The following is a 20646-nucleotide window of genomic DNA, read 5'->3' as shown; positions in this document are numbered from 1 at the left end:
TTGAAATCAATACAGTTGGTAAAAGAAAACAGTCAGGAGTACAGAGGGCAGTTTGACTTCTGATACCCAACTTCATTCACTGTCTCTCACAGTTCTCTTTGGTTTTAGGGCACATTTCCATTGAGTCAAATTCAGGGAAACCTTTTTGACGGAAAAAATTCAAAACCGACCCCAATGTCCATTGATGAAATGGAAGAAGTGTCCTGAAGGAATATACACTAAGCAAGGCATAGAAGCTTGAGACAGATTTGAGCTGAATTAGTTGATGTGCTTTATGTAAGGTGGCAATGTGTGAAGAGTAAAAAACCAGAAACCGTTAGAATAAAATTGTGATTGGCATAGCAGCATCCTTTTCAACTAACTGAGCTTTACAGCCATTATAATTATTGTAAACTAGCAAATAGGAGGCATGTAACCACTTTGAGCTAGCACAGATGTTCCCAATGACCATGATCTCTCACCAAGTTTACGTTTCTGCCCTGTCAGCATTAGTCAGGAATTTATTTTCTGTAGGTGAGAAGTAACTTAACAGAGCTAATCAATTTCGTTTGCTTAAGAGAAAGAGGTTTCCTATTTGCAGGGATGTGTTTGTAGCTCTCTACAGGAGGAGCCCCACAGTTATATAATCTCAAGGCAGAACTGCTGAGAGCATAGAGTGGGTTACACTGTGCACAAGGTAAGTGGAGATATTATGTTGGACATGCAGGGAGCTGTTGCACATGAAACTCAGTCATTGAATGGGTTTTATAGATTAAATGTGTGCATGTACTTTCTTTACTAACATGGTTATGTGTACCAAATGTTAAACTCTTAGTCAGCTGCTTTTGAGGTGTACAGAATTAAGAAAAAGAAAAGTATATCCCACAAGTGGGGAGGGTTTCCTCTCACCTCCTCCTTCCTACTGTAGAGAAGCTGACCTGTTATTTACAAGGGGAATATGGTGGTGGTTTGGCCGTTTTCCTTTTGCTGCTGTTTGAGCTTCAGCCTTGTTGCTGACAGGGTGTCAAGAGCTGTGGGGCTGGTACAGGCTGGGCACTGTTTGTGTTTGTGGCTCATGTGCATGCGTGGTTCTGAGTGGGGTGGGTGACAGTCTGCCCAGAAACTGTTGTTGCTTTAAGTTTCTGCTTAGAAATTGTTGTTGCTGGAAATTCCAGCAGAGTTGGAACTGGATCAAGCAAGCATTGCCCTGAGGCTGTGCCTGTGGTAAAGGCAAATCTGATGTTACCAGAGGCAAAATTAATTTCCATGTTTTGGAGATTTGTCTAACAAAATTACAGAAGCAGGGAGTGTTGTAAAAGAGGTTGACTAGTGGAAAGAATTCCTTCCTGGCTGGTTATAATGGAGCATAATGGCTGCTGGAGAAAGCAGAGCAATTGCTGAGTTTATAGCATGTATCTGATTAAACAGTAAGCTGTGTTCCGAGATAATGCCCAGATGCACAAAGAGCACACGCAGCTTTCTGGTCAGAAAAGAACACTTTGGGTGAAAATTGTTTTGATTGACTTCTTCTCAGTCTGGGCCAATTGCTCTAAGTATGGAGTTCTGCTTAAATATTCTGCATCTGTAAGTAATATTTGAAGGCAGAATGATACAAGGCTGTCTCTCAATATATTCTTTTACCTCCTCTATTGATTGATTCAAGTCTTGGACAATAAATCATTGGTTTCAAAAAAGACAACTTTGAAAGAGAATTAGAGAGTTGAATCCAGGAGTGTGAATGTTTATTGTGCAATCCTTCTATCTTCATTGCAGGTACCAGGGAATCAGGCACCAGGGAACATGTCTGGAAAACCCAAGCTGCACTACTTCAATGGACGTGGCCGCATGGAACCAATTCGGTGGCTCCTGGCTGCAGCTGGGGTTGAGGTTTGCTGCTTTTATACTGAGATCCTCTGACAAATACCTGCTTTTACTGCTCCTTCTGAAAAGTGTGACTGAGCAGCAGTTTCAAGCTCTGCCTTGAGTGCTTTGCTGAGCAGCCAAGAGTGACCACGAGCTTACCCTAAGCAGGGGGCAAGTTCCTGTCTCACTTGCATGCATCATTTGCAAAGCCTGCAGGTAGCACCAGAAATGCTTTTCCCCTGTAGCTAGAGAGGGAAGAAATTTAAAAGCCAGCAGCAGAACCTGGCTTCTTAATCTTCTGATCACAGAGGTCAAGCACCTGCAATTTAACCTTCAGTTAAATTCCAACCTCTAAACCTTCCGGTTTTTATTACCTCTGACATATTCTGATACTAAACCAGAGATGGTGTATGGGAATCTGTGTGTATCAAAATCCAGGGGTTTCTGTCTCAGTGATGGCCGATTTGCCTGAAATCTTTCAAATATGATTTATGTTTTAAAAAAATAAAACCATCAAAACACATCACTTGAGGCCTTTTCACCTAAATGAGGAAGAAGCTAAATCATGGACTGACAACAGAACTTTTCTTTTCTTCTTGCTACAGTTTGAAGAATCTTACCTGGAAAAAAAGGAGGATCTGAACAAATTACGGAAGGGTAAATTTCCTTTACATTTAAATTATAACAACAACAAGAGTAAAAATAAGAAGAATCAAAATTAAAATCAGAATTAGAGTTGCTTGTCTGAGTATACTTAAGAATTGTTAAGTCTCAGTGCCTTTAAAAGAAAATCTCTTAACTGGATTGTACATGAGCTCTCAGAGGTGCACACTGCTGTGTGTTCGGTGGTATCATCCACCCAGTTGCTTCAACCTTCACTCAATCACAGAAGGGCTGAGGTCAGAAGGGACCTCTCAAGATTATCTACTCCACCTCTCCTCTTCAAGCAAGGCCCTCTCCAGCCAGTTACTCAGGCCCATGTCCAGCTGGGTTTTGAGTATCTCCAAGGATGGAGAATTTACAGCTTCTCTGGACAAGCCAAACAGTCAAAGTGCCTTTCTTGAAGTTCAGGTGGTTGACTCTCCTTTGCTTCATCTTGTGTCCATTGCCTTCCATCCTGTGGCAATAGAGGCTTTTGTCTTCAGATGATCTTAAAATTCATTAGCATCTTAGTTTGCCTACAAAGTTGTTGTTTTATAATCCCTATGAAAACAGAGTTCCAGATTTCCGAGTTTACCTGTTCCTCTGCTGCATTCCTGCTTCCCAAGGAGACAACCCACCGTGCTGGCTTCAGCTTCTGTCCTCCTGAACATGATCATCATGTTTCCTCCAAACCAAATTGCACGTCTGTGCTCTTCACCTGGCCTGTGAAAAGCAGTCTGAGCTAGGGGTTATATTTGCAGTCCTGCTGTCCTGTAGGAATAATGACTTGGTGCCCCTGTTACAGGCTGCCTTTCAAAAAGTATTTTGGGACACAAGCAGAAAGCTAAATGCACCCTTACAAAGGGGACATAGCTGATCATGTATCTGAATCAAGAAATATGATTCCCTAAAGCCAAAACTATTCTTGACTCTCTGATCTGATGCCTCTCTTTCTGGAGAAGTATTTTTACTTCTTTCATGCTAAGACTTCTGCATGCAAGCAAAAGCATTGCATGGCTCCAGCATCACTCCAAGTGTTGTTGGTTCTTGCAGGACCCTTATGGAACTCACTTGTTGCTCCCACTTCATGCCTATAGAGAGGAGCTGCCATTTGTAAAGTCAGTAACGTTGTCACATAGATCTTTTATGCTTTTATATTCACTATTATTTAGATATTCATTATTATTCACATTATATGTTGGCCAGTGCTTAGAAAACTGCAGATGTATTTAGCCAAACATGACAGAAACTGCCTGGACCAGATCCTTCAGTCCTTTTTGTCTGGATTAACCTCCATGACAATGCCCTGTGCTAGAGCCGTGCAGTGCATGTATTTGTCAGTGTGGGACAGCTACAAGTTCTGCATTTGGCTGTTTCCTCAAATCTGAAATTCCCACAACTTCATTGCTATAGTATTAAGTTGTTAACATGTCACCAAGAAGAGGTTGCTGCATGGTGAGCATTTTGCACACCTTCCTGTAAGACTGAGGGAGGTTGCTCCCAAAAGCATTGGAACAGGCTGCCCAAGGAAGAGGTTGAGTCACTGCGTGTAGGTGTGCACCTGGGGACATGGTTTAGTGGTGGAATTCGGCACTGTTGGTTTCACAATTGGATTTGATGATCTGGGGATTTTTTATCCAGCAAGATTGATTCAGAATCTAAAGAAGCAGTAATACATGTGGTTCCTTTGCCTAACACGTGCTGGTGGTTGTCATTCAGGGACTGAAGGTCTCCTTGTGTTATTCCCTTTGGCCTAGATGGATCCCTGCTCTTTCAGCAAGTGCCCATGGTAGAGATCGACGGGATGAAGCTGGTGCAGACCAGAGCCATTGCCAACTACATAGCAACGAAGTACAACCTCTACGGGAAGGACGTGAAGGAGAGAGCCCTGTACTGTAACAGTAGCACCTTTGCTTGTTATTCCCCAGCTCAGCCCCTAGCTCAGGGAAACACAAGGGTACCCCAGCTCACAGCTCCCTTCAGTGGGAGGGAGCAGGCTGCTTTGTGCTGCATGAGATGACTGTGACTGCAGCTGATGTCTACAGCAGAGATAGCCAGCTGCATTCCAGAGGGGAAGTGAGCCCAGGAATCATCAGTCAGAGGTCAATGCCCTTGTCAGAAGACAGCAGTCACGGGGGCAGACTGTCCTACTGATGCTGCTTTAAACTTTGTCCTGCAGTTGTCAGCAGCATCATTTTCTCCTCATCACATTCAGGGCAATGTCTTTAAAGGAATCACAAACCCTCCTCTCTCTTATAACCAGGAATTAGTACAGATTTATGAACAGGTTATGAAAGGACAGGACTCCTAGGGCACATGTTTTGACCTGTGGTATTTCTGAATACTTGAAATTAATAAGCAATGGTAAACACATGTGTCAAGATATTTGCTAGGAATTATATGGCTCTGGTGTTAGACTTAGGCTGATTGGACTTTTAACATGAGTCTGGATGGCACACATGACAATTCCGTAGTCAGGTTCACAAACCCATAGTCCAGACAAGAATCAGTCCCAGTAAGAAGCTCACTTCTGGGCTGCAGTCTTTTGGTTTCCCTGGGAATTTTGCATTTGCCTTTGGCCCAAGCTCCCCCCTGCCTGCTCCCAGTGCAACTGCATTCTGGGGGGGACTTTGCCAGGGTATGTGTGTGGGGAATAGAAGGGGCAGGGATTTCCCAGCAACTCAGTCAGGTTGTGCCAGGAGTTATGATGCTCTTCAGACCTACCGTGAATCTGACCTGACCAAGTTGATCTGTTCCTTTCAGAATCGATATGTACGTGGAAGGACTGTTCGATCTGAACGAGTTAATCATGATGTATCTTTTCCAACCAGTAGACAAAAGGAAGGAGTATTTTGCTAATATGATAGACAAGGCTGAAAACAGATACTTCCCAGCCTTTGAGAAGGTATGTGGCCAAGAGCTTGCAGCTCAATTGATGCTGTTACCTTGAACCTCCACCCTGGAAGCACACAGGTTTTATGGAGGAAAACAAGAGAAACTACCGCTGGAATATTAATGGTCTGATTTTAGTGGTGCTAGGATTAAGGTGGAGACAGGACACTACAGAGGATAAAGAAGGCACTTCAAATCTGGGAGAGATGTACAGCTGCAAAAACCCAGCACACACTGAGCTCCCCAAATGTCCATGTTTCACTGTGTGTGTTGTTTCAGACAAAAGACACTACAGCAACAGCTTTGACATCAGGTTTCCTCTTGAAGTGCAGATGGCCCTGTACCATACTTGCTGTGTAAAAGCACTGCAGTTCCTTCTGTATGTCACACAGCTTAGCCTTCAATGCAGCTACAGTGGCCAAGGCAAGATGAGCAGAGCTGAGCTGCCAGACAGAAATGTAGGAGTGAAAGAGCTGATAGATGATGCCTAGGATGGCAGTGCCTTCAGATCATTGTTTGTACTCCAGGTGTTTGAACTGCATTTCCTCCTTTCACTGACAACTCTGTGCAATGTGTGACCCTGCTTTGAAGATGTCATATTATGTATTAGAAAAGAACTGATAAAAGAGAGAGAAATGACATCATCTGCTTCTGGTTCTCTGTTTTTCAGGTTTTGAAAGACCATGGAAAAGACTTTCTGGTTGGCAACCAGCTGAGCAGGGCAGATGTTCAATTACTTGAAGTCATTTTGATGGCAGAGGAGTGGAAGCCTGATATACTTGCCAAATTTCCTCTCTTGCAGGTAAATGAATGGGCAGTTTGAATGGAGAATGAATAGGAAAGACCACAGATTTAAAGTGGCTGAGAAATATGGGGGAGTGAGTGGGTCAGAAGTGACATGGAAAATAATAAAATGTCCTAAGTACTGTAGCTGGCCTCAGCTACTCTTTTTTTATTCATGGTACCATGTTCTGTCACTACAACCCCAAATGCATAGGAAGGGGGAGCATATAGTTTCTTCTGCAGCATCAAGATGTAATGTGCCTTTTAGTGCATGGATAACATGGAAATGTCTGACAGTTGCAATGATTCTTAAGCACTGTGCTGTTTTGGTTTTGTTTTGTAGAGTTTCAAAGCAAGAATAAGCAATATCCCCACAATAAAGAAATTCCTGCAGCCTGGCAGCCAGAGGAAGCCGCTAATACGAGAGGAAGAGGTTCCCAGAGTGCTCAAAATTTTCTACTGAGTCTACAGCAGCAGAAACTGTTTCCTTGTGTTTGCTGGCAGTGGGAAAATGATGAAAACATTGAAAAACACGTTTTTTGATCCTAACAGCAATGGAAATAGTTCACTATTAGTGTGTATATTGGACAACACAGGATGCCTTAAATAACTAAAGAGAATACCTGAAATAAAATCTTACTATTGATACTCAAAGCCCCGCTGTTCTTTGATTTCTTGCTGCTACTTCTATGCCTAAGATCAGTCTGGTTCCGTTTTTCTGGCATTCCCAAGAATTGTTGGAAAATTAGGAGAGATTGTCCCAAACAGTAGGTCATGGGGTTTTTTTTTCTGGAAAATGGCAGGAAAAACCTGCAGGTTCTGGTTAGGTGAGGCTGAAAGTTTGTATTCAGCTTTCCTTTGAGCTTATGGAATATGCTTGGACCAGAGTTCCTACTGCACCTCTGCTTTGTCACTACACATTTAAACTCTTCTACTGCAGCTTCACCCACATTTCCTTTATCAGAAGGTCTATTGCAGCAGCTCAAGGCCCTTTGCAGACTCTGAGAGTCAAATGCTTGTCACCCATGTAAAACTTATTGAGGAAACCAAGTTTAATACAAGTTGTACTGGGGTTGATCATTCTAATCACTTAAATCAAGCTCCCCAGCTGAGGTTAGCAAGACTGTTGAACTTTGATAAGTCTGTGCATTTATGTAGTGAAATGTGTTCCTGCTCAGGGCAGGAGGCTTGGAACTAGATGATCTTTAAGGTCCCTTCTACCCCAAACCATGCTATGATTCTGTGTTACTATTTAAACACCAAATAAACCAAGTTTGTAAATGAAAGAGTCAGTGCCCTAAATCCAGCTACAGCTAGAGCCCTGGCAGTTTTCAGCTGGGCAAACTCAGGGCTCAGTAGCCCTAGCTAAACCCAAGAGTTTCTTCATAAGAAATGTCATGCAGCTGGAACCAGTTTTTTCCATCAAAAAAGGAAATAAACCAAATATTTTTCAGCACCAAAGCATGTATTACAATGAGTTGTTGCAGGAGCTGTTTCCCTCCTGCCTCGCTGAAGCATTTGGACAACACTGGCAGTTGCTGAGTGCTGTCAGAAACTCAAGCCAGAAACCTGGGCTGTGGATACTGACTCCATTCCACAAGGCATGCTCCTTGTGGACAAGCTCTGGGCATGGCCATGTGGTTTCAGGCTCCCCCACAGAGATCCCGGGTTTTTGCCACACAGAGCCAAAACCCTCGGGACAAGGAGTGCTTGCATGCCGTGCAGAGGGGCTGCAGCCCCAGCCTCCTGCTGCTCACACAATCACTGCTGCCTCCAAGCCTGTCCCCTGCTCACTCTGTCCTGGCCATGGCCCTGAAGTGCAGCTGCCTCAGAACAGGCCCAGTGGAAATGTTGTGCAGAAACCGAGGTTTGTTACCTAGTGTGCAATGAACCAATAATTACACACTCAAGTGAGGCATTGACAATCAATTTCAGAGTTGTGCAAGCTTGATTGCTTTGTGGTATTCCAAAAATCAATGACAAGTTTTTACTATTCATTCATTTTTGCAAGCAAAGTCAATAATATTCATTGATTACAAGTTGTCTAGTTCTCTTAATAATCAATGTTCTCTCTTCTATTGGTTAATGATTCTCCTTCTTCTCGTGCTTATTAGCCTACATGCTCAATGGGTCTTTCTCTTCTTTTGAGTTGGGTTTCTTGAGTCAGTTGTGTGGGAATCTCTCTCTGCTGGAATTATCTTTTACCCATTCAGAGCTGATCTCAGCACAGTTGCTGAGTGGGCTTTTTTAGCTTCTTCCTTATCTTGGGAGTTCTGCCAAATGCCCTTGTGGCCCGTAAATTCTGTATTTTATGTATCCACTATCAGAGGTACATTGTTCTTTCCAAGCCTTGTTAAACTCCCCCTAGGTCTGAGATCATTAAAACATGTTCAACCCTTTACAAGTCAATTCTCCTGACAAGTAATTTCTCTTTCCCACAGCTGGACTTCACTTAGACCTTGTTATAAATGAATTGACTCCGCAGCCAAATTAAAAAAAAAATTGACAAAGATTTATTAATTACAAATTGAAAAAAAAATCCGCCACAGCTAAGACAGCGTCAACTCCGGAAACTGGCGCTGGGTGACCTGGGATCAGACTGACAGAGTGCCAGCGTTTCCCCGGAGGTTCACCCCGATTGCTTCGTATGGCCTGCTTATATACCCTATATTCTCCCCGAAGCCTGAATAACACAGGATGTCCATTGTGTTTGTTCATATGTAGAGTTTGCACATAGGAATGCAAAGATTCACTCCCGGTGGTGCTTCTACAGTCCTCTGGGTGCATCTACAGTCCTTTCGGTCCTTCCTGGATGTTCTTTTCACATGGATGACCGAGTTCCTTCGAATGTAAAAGGCGTGCCTCGATGTCTGAATAGCTGTCGTTCACATGTATTCGGGTGTTACCGGTGTTTCGGGAAGCCCGATATACAGCTCCTGGCATCGCCCTCGTGAATGGCCGGGAGAATCGGCGTTCATGGCCCGGGAGGCTCCTTTCATAAGCTAAAGACTTGATGTTATCTTTAGCATGTTCCGGGAACTGCTTGAATAGAAATGAGATTCTGCTCCCGGCGGGAGTTGGTCAAAGGCATGTGGTAGTTCCATGTAATATTTTATACATACATATATTCACTAACAGCATGAATTAATCACTCATATATAACAACCTTGTTTGGTAGCTGCTCTCTGTTTCATAGAATAGAACTTCTTTCTTGTTGTTTAGGCCTGAAAGCATACAAAGATCAAGAAAATATTTACGTATTCCACATTTTGCAACAGAAACTCGGCAAGACTGCAGAGACAAGGCTGGGGGGGCTTTTCCCTGAGCTGCGCAGCTGGGGTTTGGAGACGCGCCCGGCGGGGCGGGCGGTGGGCACGGCGAGGCCGCGGCGGCAGCCGAGGGGAGGAGCGGCCGCCGGACGGGGCGGGAGGGCCGTGTGTCGGGGGCTGTGGCGGAGTTGTGGCGGCGCTGTTTCGGTACCGTGTCGGAGCTGTGTCGACGCTGTGTTCGGTACCGTGTCGGAGCTGTGGCGGCCCGGGCAGGCGGTACCGCGGCGGCGGGCGGGGGTCGCGGCGGGGGCGGGCGGCGCCAGCCCGGTGGGCTGAGTGGTTCTTGCCGGGATCAGGGCTCCTGCCCGGTTCTTGCCGGGATCAGGGCTCCTGCCCGGAGGGCCAAGGGCGAGGTGCGTGACAGACCGGCTGACCCTCCGGGAACGTCCTGCCCTGCTGCTCCAGGGAGTTTGTCCAGGGCTTATTCCCCGGCTTGTCTCCTGCAGCAGGGACCAGGACGGGCGGGAGGGTGGGCACGGAGGAGGTTTGTGTTTGGCTCTGGGTAGGATCAGCGAGGAAGCTGAAGAGAAACTGCTCTTTGAGTGCAAGTTTTGCAATCTCCGGGAGTACTTTGCCTTTCCCCCAGTCCAGACGCCTCCTAGCTCCGGCGGTAGAAGGAAGGTTTTCGAAGCCGGACTTGGCCCGAGCCCCGCTGGTGAGCAGTTGCAGGCTTACGATGGCCCGGAGGCCGGGCCGGGCGAGGCAGCGCTGGGCTGCGAGATCGTCCCGGGGAACTGCTCCGTGCGGGACGGGTCGAGCAACAAAGCGTTGGAGAGAACTGCTCTGAGGGCCATATCTGTTAGGAAAAAGTTTAAGATCTTGGATCAGATGATGAGCTTGCTGCTAAATTAATTTATTTGTTGCTCGCTGAAAGGCTGGTCCCTGAATTGTTTTGGACAAAACAATGTGGAGTGGTTTTAATACAGCGATCACATCCTGCGAGGCTGTGGTCCAAGGAAAGTCTGATGCACTAAAACATCGAGAAAGTTTGTGATCAATTTTCAGGTCCATTATTGCTATTCAAGAAAGAGTTTACCAATTTTGTGACTCTTTTATCACTGTTCAGTATTTTACAAAGGGATATTCATTACAGAGCCATAAAAGGGTCACCAAATTAGTTTGCAGCCTTATGCAAGTGTTCAGCCTGAACCCCAAATTCGAACTTTAGCAGTGCGTTTGCAGGAAGATACTCCTGGCTTTTCAGTGGATAGGTCCCAATTTTCAGTGAAGCACTGAGCTGAGATTGGCAATCAGGGCTCTGCTTGGGCTGAATTTTATCAGCTCCAGCTCTGCTTTGTGGAGAGGTCGAGGGTGTTCGCTCTTTCTGCCCATGCTGGCCTGTCCTTACAGGGTGTTTCTCAGCCTTGATCCCACGTGCTGGAGGTTAGAGTGTTGGCCCAGTCTGTGAGGGTTCAAGTGCAGGTCCCCTCTCTGGTGAAGTTGAAACCAACATCTACTTTCTGAGCATCAGGGAGTGAAGTATTTTTGAAGTATAGAAGGTCAGGAGCTCTCTTACTTGTTATAGTGTAAGTCATACATGGGAAACAGAAATGAAGTGTGGGTCAAGACACAATCTATTGACAAGCACATCTTCTTGTATCAGGAGAACTTTGTTACCAGGGACTGAGGTGTCTGGAGACACAGACACTGCCAGGGTATAGTGGTTTTAGTTTGAAACTGGGTAGAAATACTAATAATGGGTAGTGGTTTTGTTTTGTTAATTTGAGATTTTTATTAATTTTGAGATTTTTTTGGTTAATGTATTAAAGAGTGTGGTGGGTTTGGTGTTGGTTAATTATTAATGTACTTATTTTTTGTTGTGAGGTAGGATTAGGAGAAAGGTAAAGTAGGTTTAAAATTTTAAAAGGGTATAAAGAAAAGTTTATTAACAATTAAAAGAAAGAGTAATAAGAATTAGAACAAAATTTTTAGATATATATTTTTAATTTTTTTTCTTACTGATAATGTAAAGAAACAGAATTTAAAATTTTAGTTAGTTTACTATTTTTAAAATAGTTTTTTTTTTATTTTACTTAGGGAGAGAAGTCTTTTTTGCTAATGTTATGGAGACTTTTCTATAAGAAAAAAACCTAGTTTTCTTGTGGGTTTTTTTACGAATAGTAATTGTTCAGGGAAATCTGTAATTGTGAAGTTCTTATTTTTTAGAAGCTTTCTTACAGTTTGTTTATGGGTTATGTTGATTTATGGGGTATAGTTTAAAGGTGAAATTTTTATTATTTATTTTTAAAATTATTTTTATTTTTAGGAACAGATTTTTTCCCTTTTCTTTTGGGGGTATAGGATTACTTTTTTTTGTTTGTTTTTTAGACTTTTCAAGGGATTACAGTTATTTTAATATTTATTTATTTTAATATGTAAGTTTTTGTTTGATATTAATTTGATTTTTAAAAAGTTTTTATAGTTTTAGGTGTTATAGGGAAGAAGAGTTTTTTCTCTATAGTTAATAAGAGGATCTTAGTTTTAAAATTAAGGTATTTCTTTATCTTTTTTATCTGGAATTTGATTTTTTTTACTGACTTTGATGTTTTTATGTTATTAAAATATGTTTATATTTGTTGATATTTTTTCTTCTTATTTGAGGGAGGATTGAAGTACTGAAAGGGTTAATCTGTTTTTTGGGTCTTGCAAATGGTTACTTGATTTGCTGGTAACTTGTGGAAGAGAAAAGAGGAAGTTCTCGGTTTTTTCGCGTCTAGATTTTTAGTGATTGGAAGTTTTGTACCATTTTTTAAAATTCTTCTCTTGCTAAACTATGACACAGGGCTAGGTGGAAGCTGAGCAGTGGTTTTGAAGACCTGCATTTTGGATGGGGGCACCTCTTTCTCCTGCCAGTTCCTGACAGTGATGGCTGTGTGCTGTAGAGCCTGTGGAACACAGCACCCAGCACAAAGGACTTCAGTGGAGGGGGCCAAGGATGGAGTCTCCCCGTCACTGTTGTGCTGTTTGTGCTTCTTTATTGATGCCTTGGGATTATGGCCAAAATTTTTATTTTGTGGCTCAGCTATGTATTGTGAAGTCAATGCAAGCATAAATAAGCCTGCCTGTGAACAGATAAACCTTTGGCTTAACAATGAAGCATTCTGTTAGTCTGTGCTTCTGTCTTATGAAATTTGCTTCATTCTTCTGTGACCCATTAGAGATAAGAGTACAGTGTTAGCTTTGTTTCCAGCATCAGGCAAGCTCACATCAGCTGCCAATGTCACACAGTGGCATGTGACCACATGTGGTAGGGAAATTTGAAAGGACCAAGTGTTTCATCCCAGTGCCATCATCTGATGGGCTGACTTGAGCTCCCTCCTGCCAGGGGCATTGCCCAGGCCTTATCTGCCCAACAGAGGTCAGTTCCATCCGTTGGTTTTTGATTTTAAAGTTAAATTTTTAGGGCAGATAGAATATAAATCTCTGTTACAGTTTGACTGTAGCAGCTGGATAGTGAATGCAGAAGCCCTGGTGATATATGTTGCTTTTAAAAGTGTATTTGTAAAGGCACAGGAGCACAGGGCTTTGAATTGTCATATGAGAGAGGTGAAAACAGTGCTAGTGACACTAGCTTGGTGTTCTTTGGAAGCCATTCATTTGATATAGTACATTTTTCAAGTATGGTATGACATGTGACAAAACCCAACACCTACTGAAGAGATTGCATCACTGCAAGGTTAAAAATGTGCTAGTTCAGGAACACCCTACAGTTCTGCTTTGGTTGTAAAACTCAGTAAGCTGTTAAAACTACAATAATATATTATTTAGGAGATGCTTATTGTCTTGATGCAGTCGAATGGCTACATATTCTGGTAGTGTGTAGTTTTTTTTATTCCATTAATTCATAGGAAACTTGGTTACATCAAGCACAAGTGTGTAGGACTTGATTGTTTTTCTACTTTCTCCTTTATCCAACTGTATTTAGTAGTTTGGAATGAGACATTCAAAATGCTAATATAAAGCATTCTTCCATAAGATCATCATCTTGATTTTATCAGGAAACAAGAACTCTGAAATCATGGCAGGGAAACCCAAGCTGCACTACACCAAGGGAAGGGGGAAGATGGAGTCAATCCGATGGCTGTTAGCAGCAGCTGGGGTTGAGGTTTGTACCTTTTTTTATAAAGTGATTTGTGATTAAAATAGGTATGCTCTGGAAGGGTTTCCCAATTGCATCTCTGCTTAGGGATATGCCCATCATCACATATTGTGATGCAAAAGGCTTAGATTGAGTGATACAATCTTGTGGTTTGTTTCATGTATTCCTTGAACCATAGTTACATAGAACCACAGTTAAGTGAAGAGATTGTAACATACAAAGAGAATTGATAGGTGTCATTTTTGAAACATACTTTAAGATGAGATTGTAAATTGTTGCTACAGACAAAACTGTGACTTTTTGCTCATAACTTCCTTGTATCTTGTGAGTCTTCTCCACTGAAAGACCATGCATACCACATGAAAACTTTTGAACATTCTCTCCAAACAAAGTACCTTTTGTTCTTTGGGTCAGGACCTGAGTAGGATAAATCAACAGATCTGCCCCAAAGGCAGTGTTAGGGAATCTATCTAGATTCACATCAGGTGAAGGCTGTCCTAAGACATCTCAATTTCTACAAATTAATTTCTTCAAATTAAGTTTTTGTTTGAATATGTTTTTTTGAAACTATTTCTACTCTGTTGGAAATAAAAGGCTTCTTAAAATGGTGCTCACTTGAGAATATTGCTGACAGAGAATTTGCAGAACATGAGTGCTGAGAAAACTAATATCTTGTCCTCATTCAAATGTCCTTACTAAAAAAAAAAATCCAGTGGATTAAAAAAATCCAGTGGATGGAGATAAATGCTATATAAGAGAGGCATAATTTGCAAGAATTTTTTCAATATTTCATGTGCCATGAGCTGCTTTTTAATTGAGTGATTTGGTATCAGTTTGTGGTTCATGCAGGTGACCCTGGTCTTTATAATGAGGAAGTCCTTTCTGGAGCTTAATGCATTGAACAGTCAGTCCTGTGGGGTTGGGGACACCAGAGTCTTGGGTTATAGTCTCTGCTGGAGCAGAGATGAAGTAGGGGTCTGTTAGGGAAACTGTCCTGTCTGACCATCCAGGAGCCTCTCCATCAGTCCTTAAAATTTTAATCATGCTGCAGCAACAGAGTAACATTATGCCTCCAAGAAGGGACTTGGAACAAAGGAAACTACTGGCCTTTTATACCCTCACAGTGTAAGTGAAGGTTTGGGGCCATGGGCTCCTGCTGTGGCTCACCTGGCCAGTGCCAGGGGTCCCGTGCCCTTGGTTGAGCAAAGGGAGGCAGTTCCCAGCTCTTGCCTTGGGCTCCCAGGGCTCCATGAGCAGCTGGAACTGCGGCTGCTCACCCAGCTCCTGGCACTGAATGGATTCCTCGCAGGGTCAACACAATGAGAGCAGTATGGAGAGTAGTGTGGAGAAGGGGGCTCTAACTGCCAGACTTCCTTCCACTTCTCCACTGCCTTTGGAGTGACTATATTGTTTTCTATTGTTGCTTTTCAGTTCGAGGAAGAATTCATAGAGACAAAAGAAGACTTAGAAAAATTGCGCAATGGTGAGTCTGTAAACTGTACCCTAAACAGAAATTCACACAAACAGAACAAAAGAACAACAGGAGGTATTTTTTAAGAACTGCAATATGATGTGACCTGTAAAGAAGAACTGCTTCTTTGTGGATGCTTTCACCCCTGAGAATTAGAAATGTCTTGGTCTCTTACCAGGTCTCTTCCTTATTTTCAGTGTAGTATTCCAGCAGCCTGAGTAGCTTGCTCCTTTTTCTTCCCCAGATGGAGTCCTGCTGTTTCAGCAGGTGCCCATGGTGGAGATGGATGGGATGAGGATGGTGCAGACCAGAGCCATCCTCAGCTACATTGCAGCAAAGTACAACCTCTATGGGAAGGACCTGAAGGAAAGAGCCTGGTATGGTAACAGTGTGCCACTTACTAACACTCCTCCGTGATTGCTAATATTTACAGAAAGAATGTTGCTGTGAAGTATCTGCAGTGAAAGTGACTCTACCAAACACACTGTCACTTACTGTAGAGGGTTTATTTTGTGAGAATGGAAGGGCAGCTCCAGAGACTGTGGAGATTATGATGGACTGGCAATTGTTAGCCAGCATCCTCTCATGATTAGACTTCAAAACTAATTTTTTTTTCCCTAAAGTGGTTTGCATATGCAATCTTTTCTCTCACAACATAAATAAATAGATTATTAAAGGAAAATAGCATGAATTCCACTTAAAATACATTACTTGCAGCCTCTTTTTTTTTTTTGCTTATTGCATATACTGTGAGCCTGTTTTACAATTTGTGCTTTGAAAAAAGCTGGAAGTTTTCTTGAAGTGGAAGAACCAAGAAAATAAACCAGTGTATTATGTTACATTCACTAATAAACATTTTACTCAGTGATCACTTCAGAACCGTATTTCAGGAAAATAATCAAAATGGAAAGTTTGAATTATATGTGTTCAACAAAAATATTTGTTTCAGGATTGATATGTACGTGGAGGGAACTACAGACCTAATGGGAATGATCATGTTTCTCCCCTTTCAACCAGCTGATACAAAAGAAAAGAATCTTGCCTTAATCATTGAACGAGCTACAACCAGGTACTTCCCTGTTTATGAAAAGGTAAGTGATGAATCACCAGCAGTTCACAAAGACAGTGAGTTCTGGGCTCACCCTCCTACCCCACTTCCCCACTGTTCCTACACATGTACTTTCCAGAAGGCAAGTGACAGAAGAACTCTAGAAATGTATGATGGAGCCACTATCCAGCAATGTGAAAAGAGGGCCACAAAATAATTTTTGGGCTGGTTTCAGTACCAGGTCTCTTTGCTGTCTTTCTTTTCCAACCTAGCTTAGTGGCTGATGGCTCCCAGTGTTTTGTCCAAATGCACCATTTCAGTACTTGTGCCAGCCTTCAGTACTTATTGTCTGGAAGTATAATGTGTTATAGAATTATTAAGGTTGGAAAAGACCTTCTAAAGATCATTAAGTCTAATTGTCAACCCAGCACCACCACCATATTCACCATCAAACTGTGTCCTCCTGTGACATATCCACATGTCTCTTGAACACTTTCAGGGTATGTGAGTCCACCAGTTCCCTGGCAGTCTGTTCCAGTGCTTTACAACCCTTTACATGAACAAAAATTTCCTAAGATCTAATGATCTAATCTTAGGATTCCCCTGGTGCAACTTGAGTCCATTTTCTCTTGTCCTGTTACTGGTTACCTGGGAGAAGAGGCTGACCCGCCCTGCCCTACTAAAATGTCCTTTCAGGGTGTTGTAGAGAACAATAAGGTCTCCCACTCCCCCTCCTTTATTCTTGCTATTCAAAGTTAAATATTTTTGTGCTTTACAGCTAAGGATCTAATCCCAAGATCTTCCTTAAATTCATTGCTTAAATATATTATATTTAGAGATTATGATTTTCATTCTCTGAATTGCTAGCAAGATACATATAACATAGAAAGTATAAAGCAATTATTTACTGGCTACCATGCACCAAAGAGCCTGAGCTGTGAGGGAAGGCATTGGTGTGCCTGCCATCCCCTTAGAGCACATGAGGAGGCTTTCTTGGCTAGGCAGAAGTTGGTCAGGAGAGGATGGATTATTCTTTTCTTCTCCCTGGAACATTGCCTGGATGTTACTGAACTGCCATTTTCTACCAACTTGCTGTTTGTTTTGTTGTTTTATTTCTCCTGTAAGGATATTTTAATTTTTTCTTGTGTTAAGATTTTCTTGTTTGAATTGAGCCAGCTGTGATCCTCATCTCAGAAGTCTGCTTCTGTTTGTAATTTTTCCTTTGGTGCCATGTGTGGTTGTGCTGTACAGACTTTCTCACAGTGCTTTTTCAGGGCATAGTGGTCTCCTCAGAAATCTGCCAAGGGTACAAAGCTGTGTTGTTTCAGAGCTGAGCTGGGTTTCCAGCTTGAAGCCTTTGTTACAAGACAGCTGAAGTCCACTCAAAAACTACAGGACTTAATGCAATTTCATGTCCCACTTTATTAGAGCCTTAAACTGCACTAACAATACCCACAGAGGCTGCCCTGTAAAATTAAACTGTAAATGATAATCCAGCACTTCTGTAATCAGAGTTCATATATATCCACTGCCATACCAATGGAGGGCTGTGCTGAGAGATATTGATTACACACCCAAATCTTTCAATTGATATGTATTTTAAGTTATTAAACAATAAATAATGCACAAAATTCTCTAAGCCTGTGCCTAGGTTGCATAAACTACTGTTGTGATATGTTTTAGCATGTATGCTCCATGTAGGAGAGTCTTTAAAGTAACCCTTGTTTGCTAATGGAAAGACACAGCTGAACTTTTCCATTATTTTAGCCTAGTTAATTTTGTTAAAATGGTTAATAATTTTCTTTCTGTACCAGCTGTTTAAGAAATCTATTGATTCACCTTATCAGGGTTTGTAGTCTATGTGTTACTCATTCTGGAAGCTGGCAGGAAACATACCTAGCTGTGAGTGTTCACTTTAAACACTCAGCAGCCAGGTAGAGCAGCAAAAGCAATATAAAGCCCTGCAGGCAATCAGATTCAGATGCTATGTCTGGGAGTTCCCACACATTCTGATAAACAAGCTGTGCTAGACCTGGTTAGAGCAGTGTAGGAAGTAACTACATGAAGGTATCAGCTGGGACTCTGCCCATGATTGCTGCCTCTGTGGTAGAACTGGCAGATGGGCCTGGAGAAGCAGTTGGCTTCCAGAGTCACAGACTGATGTCTTACTGCACATTTGTTAATTTTGAGTAGCCTTGGTGTGACTTAGGCACAGACACGGCCTTCTCTTGCTCCTGATGCGAGGGTGACAGTCTTCAGGACCAAGGCTGGAGAGCTGGTAACTGCTCTAAAGCTGTGCTGCAATTCAACAAGTTGTTCATCTCAACTTGGCTACTACACTTGTAGTAGCTTTGGCAGGCTGTGATTCTTGTATCAGCAGTTTGCCATAAAGGAGTCCTTCCTTATGGGATAAAGGGTGGGAAGGTTGTTATTCTTTCATTCTTTCATTAATTTCATATTTCAAACTGTAATGAGCAGTCTCAAATTTTGCTGAAACATCTAGATATTCACTTAACTTTTTTCTTAAAAATTCGAGGTGTGCTTACATGTAAACTGGCCCGACTACTTCTTCCAATTTCTTTAGTCCTGTTTCTTTTGTGTGATTAAGTCTTTCTTGTGGTACTCAGTATACAGCTACCTGGTGCAGTAGGTTAGAGTGAGAGATGGGATTGCACACACTGAAACATGAATTCTGATTTAATTTTTTGTTTAAAGAATATGTATCACTTACTAACTTCATAGGTTCTTGCATGGCTTTGCTCTGCTGTGTTTTTTCAGAAATCTGTCTGCGATGAAATATCTAGATAACATAGTTACATCCCATGTGAATTTTCTTATTTATTTGTTCATACTTTAAAGGCCTTAAAAGATCATGGACAGGATTATCTTGTTGGCAACAAATTAAGCTGGGCAGATGTCCATCTGCTGGAAGCCATTTTAATGGCAGAAGAATGTAAGCCTGATGTACTGTCTGCATTCCCTCTGCTGCAGGTTAGTAATCATCTGGTGTCAATGTGGAAAGTAGCAAACAAATTTGCTGACTGTTGTTAAAAGTTAATTGTTTACACCTTTTGAGCCATTGTACTGACACTTTTCTGTCTGACTGCAAAAACCTGCACTCAGTGCACTGCCTTGCCCCAGAGCTGCAGGGGACTCACCTTTCTCCAGTTCTGCTTTTCCCAGCTGTTCTCAGCTGGCAGGAATTCACTCACTAGTGCTACCCATTTGGTCCTTTAACTGCTACTTCCATGTCTTCAAACACAGCAACAACATCTGGAAGAAAAGGCTGTGGCCTGGTGTACCTGCAGTTCCTGTCCTTTTTGCCAGCAAAATTACATTTTTAAGAAATCACATACAAAGAGCAGTTACGTTTCGTATGTCTTGACTTCTGTAGTGCTTTGCACTGAGATATTCCTGTCCTTGCCTCTTTTTTTTTTTTTTTTTTCCTCAAATATATCTGCAGGATTGGGATGTGGGGGTTTTTTTTCCACTTTATACTAAATGAATCTTAACTCTTTATTATTAATTTCTCCCATTCCCATCTGGGAAACTAAGGTATAGCACCAGCATTACAGATCAGAAAAAGCTAGTACCTTTTACTGTTCAGTAAGTATGTCTGACAAGTAAAAATCCAAGTCACCTGATCTTTAAACGATAAAGGATGGAATTATAATTTCCTTAATCTCACTGGTTTTACTGTTGCTTCTTACAGGCTTTTAAAGGAAGAATCAGCAACATTCCAACAATCAAAAAATTCTTACAGCCTGGCAGCCAGAGGAAGCCACCAACAGATGAGAAGTTTGTTGCTGTTGTGAGGAAAATATTCAATATGTAATCTGATGAAGATAACCCAACAGTAGTATATTACCAGAGCTTGCTTTGTAAGAGTAAATTGCATAGATGTGCTCTGTAACTTGGCCAGTGTTGGAACAATACACTGTGAATACACTTTTAAATTAGAGTAAAAGGCTAATTTGGACCTGTTGAGTCCAGAAAGAAGAATTTCATGAAGTAGTTGTATGAAATAAAATATGCTGACACTTGGTGTGTGTTCAATTACAATGCATGCCTGGTAGGGTAAAATGCTCAGTTGTAGCTTCTGAAGTAGTGTAGAAAAGCCCCATGATCCCCAACCCCATTTTAATAAACTGCCAGAGAGAGGGGCCACACCATGAAAACTGAAAAGTCATTTAAATTCAGGCCTAGAATCTTCTGGTTGGTTCTCTAGGTGGTGTCCTAGAAAGGTCACTGTCTCCCTGCTGTATTTCACAGCTTAAAAATTAAAGAAATAAAACCTTTTAAAATAAAATTAAAATTCATGATCCTTTTAAGTTTATGGGCAGAAGTAAAAAACTTTTCTAATCCCCACATGAATCTCTTAGGAGTGATTTTTTTCACTGAAAGATCAAAGTCCTCGTGTTTAATTGGCCTGCTGTGGTTTTCATCCACTGAGAGCATCTATTCCCTTGCTCTTCTTTTTGCTGCTTGGCTGGCTGGTCAGTGAGGCAAATGCCCCATGAGTGGTTTTTTGTAAGGTTTT

At 42.0% G+C, this 20646-nt stretch overlaps 2 protein-coding genes across 6 annotated transcripts; both read left to right on the top strand.

Moving 5' to 3' along the window:
- Positions 1–1779: 1779 nt before the first annotated feature.
- LOC311151898 (glutathione S-transferase-like) lies at positions 1780–6622 on the top strand (the record flags this gene model as incomplete). The annotated part of the gene is made up of 6 exons (XM_084202605.1): positions 1780–1866; positions 2448–2499; positions 4242–4374; positions 5248–5389; positions 6047–6178; positions 6503–6622. The coding sequence occupies 6 exons, from the start codon at positions 1780–1782 to the stop codon at positions 6620–6622; spliced, it is 666 nt and encodes a 221-aa protein (XP_084058731.1).
- A 2905-nt stretch (positions 6623–9527) lies between these two features.
- LOC311151537 (glutathione S-transferase) lies at positions 9528–20149 on the top strand. Of its 5 annotated transcripts, none has more exons than XM_084202048.1 (7): positions 9528–9669; positions 13487–13593; positions 15019–15070; positions 15303–15435; positions 16008–16149; positions 18966–19097; positions 19819–20149. In XM_084202048.1, exons 2-7 carry the CDS (start codon positions 13507–13509, stop codon positions 19939–19941), a joined length of 669 nt encoding a protein of 222 aa, XP_084058174.1. In that variant the 5' UTR covers positions 9528–9669; positions 13487–13506; the 3' UTR covers positions 19942–20149. The 5 variants fall into 5 exon arrangements, with proteins under 5 accessions (XP_084058174.1, XP_084058173.1, XP_084058172.1 ...); XM_084202047.1 differs by having other exon boundaries at positions 9591–9704; XM_084202045.1 differs by having other exon boundaries at positions 9615–9635.
- The last annotated feature ends 497 nt before the right edge of the window (positions 20150–20646 follow it).

The sequence above is a fragment of the Fringilla coelebs genome (genome assembly GCF_963513975.1).
Source record: "Fringilla coelebs genome assembly, chromosome: 3".
Lineage (NCBI taxonomy): Eukaryota > Metazoa > Chordata > Aves > Passeriformes > Fringillidae > Fringilla > Fringilla coelebs.
Note: the sequence above shows the minus strand (reverse complement) of the source record. Positions and strands in the feature narration are given on the sequence as shown.